The 6,000-nt window shown below is 57.7% G+C and overlaps 1 protein-coding gene across 5 annotated transcripts in view; it reads right to left on the reverse strand.

The window, feature by feature from the left end:
* COLEC11 (collectin subfamily member 11) overlaps positions 1 to 5,829 on the reverse strand; it is a 31,642-nt gene extending 25,813 nt beyond the window's left edge. The window contains exons 1-2 of one of the 5 annotated variants that reach the window (XM_028162231.2): positions 5,741 to 5,829; positions 1,486 to 1,628 (exon numbers count right to left, since the gene is read on the reverse strand). In XM_028162231.2, the coding sequence (XP_028018032.1) occupies positions 1,486 to 1,603 (118 nt within the window). In that variant the 5' untranslated portion in view covers positions 1,604 to 1,628; positions 5,741 to 5,829. Of the gene's footprint in view, positions 1 to 1,485; positions 1,629 to 2,128; positions 2,198 to 2,931; positions 3,006 to 3,657; positions 3,810 to 5,740 lie in introns of those variants that run through there. The other 4 variants (XM_057558406.1, XM_028162229.2, XM_028162230.2 and 1 more) reach the window with 4 other exon arrangements.
* Positions 5,830 to 6,000: the final 171 nt, after the last annotated feature.

A 6,000-nucleotide genomic window follows, 5' to 3' on the forward strand; every position in this document is an offset into this window, starting at 1 on the left:
GGGTCGGAACGCCCTTAATCTGGATGCAGCAGAAATGGTCACCAGCGCAGATTTCAGAGAGCATCTGTCTCAGAGCACCCTCAAGATGTGCTTGAAAACCCAGAGACATCTGAATCTTGATAGTGTCCCGGTTTTATATTTAAATTGTGAATGTGGCTAAACAGTAGACTATCTGGACCGAGCTTTCCCAGACACCCACAACTCCGTGCTCAGAGAGAAGCACTGCTGCTAGCATGCCAGTGTATCTCCGTCTAGATTTTTTCCTATTTCTGTGTATTTGTATATTTTTAATGGGATTAGGAAGAGACTGTTTAAAGTTGCTGACTCTGGGACTTCCCTGGCGGTCCAGTGGTTAAGATTCCACACTCCCAATGCAGGGGGCCCGGGTTCAATCCCTGGTCAGGGAACTAAGATCCCACAAGCTGCGGTGCAGCCAAAAAAGTAACAATGATAAATAAATAAATAAATAAATAAATAAAAATTACTGACTGTTTCTATAACAATAAATATACGTTTAAACCATTCTTTAGGGCCTCCTCCTGGTGTATGTTTCCCAGGTCATCAGAGATTCGCTCCAGAGTCAGGAGCTGTGCGCTTCAGAGGCCCCGAGTAATTTTAACAGCAGAAAACAAACGGCCGTGTACCTTCATTACTAAGAGCACACGCGGCCCTAGAGGGGCAGGAGGGGCAGAGTGGAATCTGGGGATGCGGGACCCGGCCCGCTGCTCTCGGGAGCACGAGGCCCAAGGGGCAAGCTCGCCCCACGTGGTGGAGGCGCCCTGTCCCCGTCTTGAAATTCTTTCTAACTTTTAAACAAGAGACCCCACATTTTCATCTGCGTTGGGCCCCTCTTATTACCGAGCTGGTCCTGCTTGGGAGCCGCAAGGTTTGGGATCTCCTGCCCGTGCTCGGTAGAACCCGGTGACTTTCTGAGTGAAGATCCTCCCCCTGTGCTGGTGCCCACCCATCCCTGGTCTGCAGAGGCAGCTCCCCCTGGAGGCGAATTACAGACAAAGCGCAGGAGAAGTTTTTTGGTTTTTCGAAGAAGGAATAAAGAGCTCTCAGGAACCGTAACAGGAGCCCAGGCTTCAGAGCTACGCAACCCACTTAGACAAATGGCTACGTTTCCCTGAGCCTGGACGGGCCTCATCTGCACCATGAGAGCATCTCACCCTGAGGGGCGCTGGAGGTGACGTGCGCAGTGCCTGGGACACACCTCGGATGCCTCACAGGGGCCCTGCGGAGAGGACCGAGCTGCACACGAACGTCTGGTTTCAGAATTACAGAATCCCTCGCCTGAACACAGTGTGGACGCCACGTACAGTCTGACCCTGGACTTTACAGAAGGGGAGACCAGGGCCATCGACGGGGCAGATTTGCCCGCGGCCGGGCCCCGAGCCGGCCCAGGGACGCGGGATGAGTGCTGCGTCAGCCGCCGCTGCCCGAGAGGCCCTGACCTCCGGGAGGCCCGGCGGAGGAAGTTACCTTTGAGGCCGGGGACAAGAATCTGCACGGAGCAGGTGTCGTCCACCGTCTGCTGGGCGCCCCCAGCCCGAAGCACCGACAGGAAGGCCAGGCCGATCAGAGCCAGAGCCCGCTTCATGGTGAGCCCCGCGGCACGCTGACTCCTGAAGGGAGGGAGAAGCAGTAAACAGTGACGGGAGTTCCAGGAACCGGGACAGCGAGTGACAGTGTGCAGGCACGCCGGCCACCACACCCGCCCCGCTCGGGGCCGCGGTGGCAGCTGTCCCAGAGCGGCTCTCAGTGCTTTGGTGCCTCTTTCTCTCCCTGTCGCTCTGTCTGTCTGTCTCCCTCTCTGTCCCTGTCTGTCTGTCTCTCTCTCGGGTGCCGACTTAAACCTCCACCGCGACATCCCCTTTGCCCAGCAGTGACAACAGTCGCCACTCCGGATGTGTTACTCCAGATGCTTCTTCTGATTCCTTATAACTGACACTTGATACACACAGAGGCGTGTTTACCGTTACATGAAAACTCTGATGCTCAGCCATAGAACAAACATTGGTGAGTGTCCACTTCACACGTCCGGCCCCCTGACCTGAGTCCCTGGTGCCCATCCCGCCCCCATCCCTCCCCTCGGAGGAGCCACTCTCCTCACCCGCGAGCCCACCTTCTCCTGACGTTTCCAGAACAGCCTCAGTGCACAGCCGTGGACGGATTCTTAGACAACGCAGTGTCTAGTGTGCCGGGGTGTGAGTTGTACGAGATACTGGGTCACACTGTGTGTCGTCTTACCTACTTTACTCAACGTCACACTTCAGGGTTCATCAACGTTATGCTGCCGCACACATCTGTAGCTTACTGATTATCTCCTTACGTCAATGAGGAAGCCCCCGTCACCGAAGGGTGTGGGACAGGGACAGAGGCTGGAAGGACACAGCTGGCCCCCCGTGTCCCTGTGCCGGTCCCCCCGCCATGGGCCCGTGAGGAAGCACGCAGACGTTGAGGTCTGCCCCACGGGACCTTGGTGTCCGGATGCCACAGTGCTGGGGGGCAGCTGCGTCTGGCTGCACCTGGACCAGTGCCCTGGCTAGACCGCATCTCCCGTCAGCTTGTCCCCTCCCCTCACAGCGAGGCGAGCCCCCTGGGGTCACCCTGAGGAAGAGCCGGCGGCGGTGCACGCAGCTCAGCGCCGGGCCGGCCCCCCTGCCCAGCAGCTTCTGACATCCTGGCCACCCCCTGGGAGGGGGCCCCACAGCCGGCCCCGGCTTCCAGACAAATGAAGGGCTGGAAGCAGAGCTGCTGAGCGAGAGCGTCCTGTGCCCCCCGTGAAGAGCCTGTGCTTTAGCCAGATCTTCCACGAAGGGGACAGAGGCGACAGTCATCTGTGCCGCCCTGCAGTGAGGCCCCGGCTCCCCACGCGCGGTCACAGGCCTGACCCTGCAGGGACAAGGCAGGGGGAGGACCGCTCACCAGATCGGGAACAACATGGCGCTCACGTAACGCTGCACAGGGACGGGCATGTCATTCCCGCCTCACAGGCCAGGAGGCCAGAGGCAGAGACCTCAGTGACAGCCGGGAAGTGGTGACAACGGGCTGGCACCTGGGACTTCCTAACGCTGTCCTGTCCGCACCACTCCTCTCTCTCCCCAGCTTCCCCGAATCAAAGTAAGGGCCCATCCTCCCGCCTCGGTCACAGCGGTAGTGGGCTTTTATTTTATTTAATTTTCTAATATTCATGTTTGGTGGAGAGAAAAGGAGCTAACGTTTACTGCGCACCAAACGTGGACACACGTCTTATTTAGTCCCCAGACCACCTGGTGACGCATATGGTCCCTGGTTTTAAAGACAACGAATAGGAGGCAGCGAGAGGCTGGGGCCCTTCGCGCGGGGCCGCCTGTCACCCCTGCCCGCTCCCTGCGCTCACACAGGTGTTGGAACCACAGGCAAGGGTGACGAGGACGTGCCCACAGCCCGGGCCCCGGCTGAGTTGGCTCTCTCCGTCTCCTTTGCCAGCTGAGCCTTGATCCCCGAGCGAGCTGCCCGTCCTGGACGTCGGCCGCCGTGAGCACCTGCAGCCGTAACTGGAAGAGCTTGCAGCACTCAGGCCTGGGGTTTGCAGGCGCTAAGCTGAGCGAGTGAACGGAAGGGTGGGCGAACGAATGAATGACCGCACAGAGGTTCCCAGCTGCAACTCACACAGAATGTGATGCTCTTCTCCTGATGATGGTTCTCCATGTTCCCATGGTGTGAATCATGCCCAAGGTCCACATGGTGTTCCCAGGGCCAGCTCCTCAGACACGCGACCTGTGCGGACCCGCGTAGAGGGCCGCGTAATGGGATTGTGGCCTGGAATTCCTAATGGTTTTTGAACAAAGCAGCACCGCCAAGCTTGCAGCCAGCCCGGATGATCACATTGTGTTCTTAACCATAATGAGCGTAGCTGCTGCTTTAGCAGCAAGTCGTTTGCTTCTTTCAAGGAGGTGCTTCTTGAAGGCGATGATAATAGAATGTTACATGTCAACTACCTGGCAATTTTTAAAAAGCCACGATAAACACTTACTCCCCTGACTTTTGTGCTCAGGCCAATGGATACTTGCCTCTTGGTATGTGTGGGAGGCCAGCTGTGTTTAGATTGTTTTAAATGTCTCGGGAACTGACATGGGAATTTCCTCTCGAGCTAGAGACAACTGGGTCAGAAGACGGCCACCTTGTTCAGCAAGACTCACTGCTCTCACACTGCAGAAGCCTCAGGAGCGGCCTCGAGAAATTCAGATGCCACCTCCCAAGAAAGGGGAGCGAGGGGCAGAGGGCCCGGAGTGCAGGAAAGCCGGGGCTGCCCCCCACTGGCCCACTGGCCCAAGGCCCACTCACGTGTCTGGGCCCACCGCGGGTCCTGCCAGCAGGAATCAGGGCGGGCGGGCCCTCGGTGGGAGCCTCTTTCCCAGACTTCGGGCTCTTTCCTGCCCTCTTAGAAGAGGAATTTTGTTTTATAAACGGGGAGGCTGCAGCTCCTCCTGGGTCTCTTCAAGAAAAACATCCTTATCTCCCAGCCGGGGCCCGCCCCTCCGTGAAGGAGGCCAGCTTGGCTGAGAAGAAAGGAAATTCAATTTGGAATTCTTGGTAGAAACACAATAAAAGAATGAAATAGACTGGGGAAAAAGTGCAGCTTAATAGGCCAAACGTGCAATTATACATTTCCATTAAATGTCTACAGCAGGGCCCGCCGTCTTATGGGCACCATGAATGCCTGCAGAGAAGCACGTCCCCAGAAGCGTCGCGGGTCTCACTGGCAGGCAGACACCCCACCCCCATCCCTCCAGTGACACTGGGCCTTCCCAGCGACTGTGGCACTGACAGAGTTTCACCCCAAGGGCACACATTTTTCCTATCTTTTTACCAAGACCATGAAGCAAGAAGAGGCCTTTTCCCTATTACCTCCCCCTAGCCTTATGCAAATCATGTCTGTTCTTTTATTTGGCATATAGATTTTTCAAACTCGTAAATAGAACTGAACAGCTGTGAACGTTTGGGGCGCCGCTCTGCTTGCTACCTGGGCAACGTGCTTCCCACCAAACCGAAAGTCCAGTTATGCACACTCAGTGGCTTCCAAACTTTACCTCTTAACTTCAGAACCACTGCCTAAGTTCCGCCGGACAGCCAGGGTCAAGGCAGGAGGGCCCCTGGGACGCTGTGGAATCCAGTTTTGGAGGCAGGATGACCCCACCCCGTACAGGGTGACCCTATGTGCCCTTGAAAGTTGCCTTCTCCAGCCCCGCCTTTCGCCCCACATCTGGGACTCCCACCACTGAGCCCAAAACAGAGAGGCTGGTCACTGAGCAGAGGGGAGCTGGTCGCCCCATCGCCCCCGCTGGGGGGTCCACCAGGCCCCAGGGGCCTGAGCTGGCTGCTCAGGAAGGTGTGTGTGCCAGGGGCTGGGACGGGGGTTCTGCGGCCGCTGGTACCCCGGCCGGGATGCAGGAAAAACTGCGTCACCCCTTTGAATCTATGGAAACCTGATAATCTCCTAGTAACTGGTAGCTCTGGTGCTCGGCGCTCGGCTCCAGGAAGTTTCCAACGTGAGCTACCGAATCAATCAAGCCTCAGAATTCTGGCCTGACCCCTGCAACACGCCCGCTCTGAGAGCAAATCCCTCGGCCCTGCACCCAGTTCCCACCTGTGCCCCGCCGGGCGCCTCGCCTTCCCACCTGAGCATCTCCCGCGGGTTCCCCACCCCCGTCCCGCTCCCAAGGCTGCAGAGTGGCCAGCGGAGCGTCCCTACCTGAGGCGTGCGCCAGGCCAGGCTGCTGTTTACGGGCCGCGGTCCCACACGTCGGGCAAGCGGCCTGGCTGTCAGACTGCCCGGCAAAGCAGGCTGGGGCTGCGGTATTATCTGCAAACAGCTTCCTGTTTGAAATGCATCAGGCGGAGAAGGGAGTGTGGGAACTTGGAAACACGTGAGATGTTGGGGTCTCAGGGCCCCTCCTGGAGACGCCCCCCTAACTCTTCACCCCAAACTCCCCAGTCAGTCCCTTTTTATCC

Source organism: Balaenoptera acutorostrata, chromosome 12, assembly GCF_949987535.1.
Source record: "Balaenoptera acutorostrata chromosome 12, mBalAcu1.1, whole genome shotgun sequence".
In the NCBI taxonomy this organism is placed as follows: Eukaryota; Metazoa; Chordata; class Mammalia; order Artiodactyla; family Balaenopteridae; genus Balaenoptera; species Balaenoptera acutorostrata.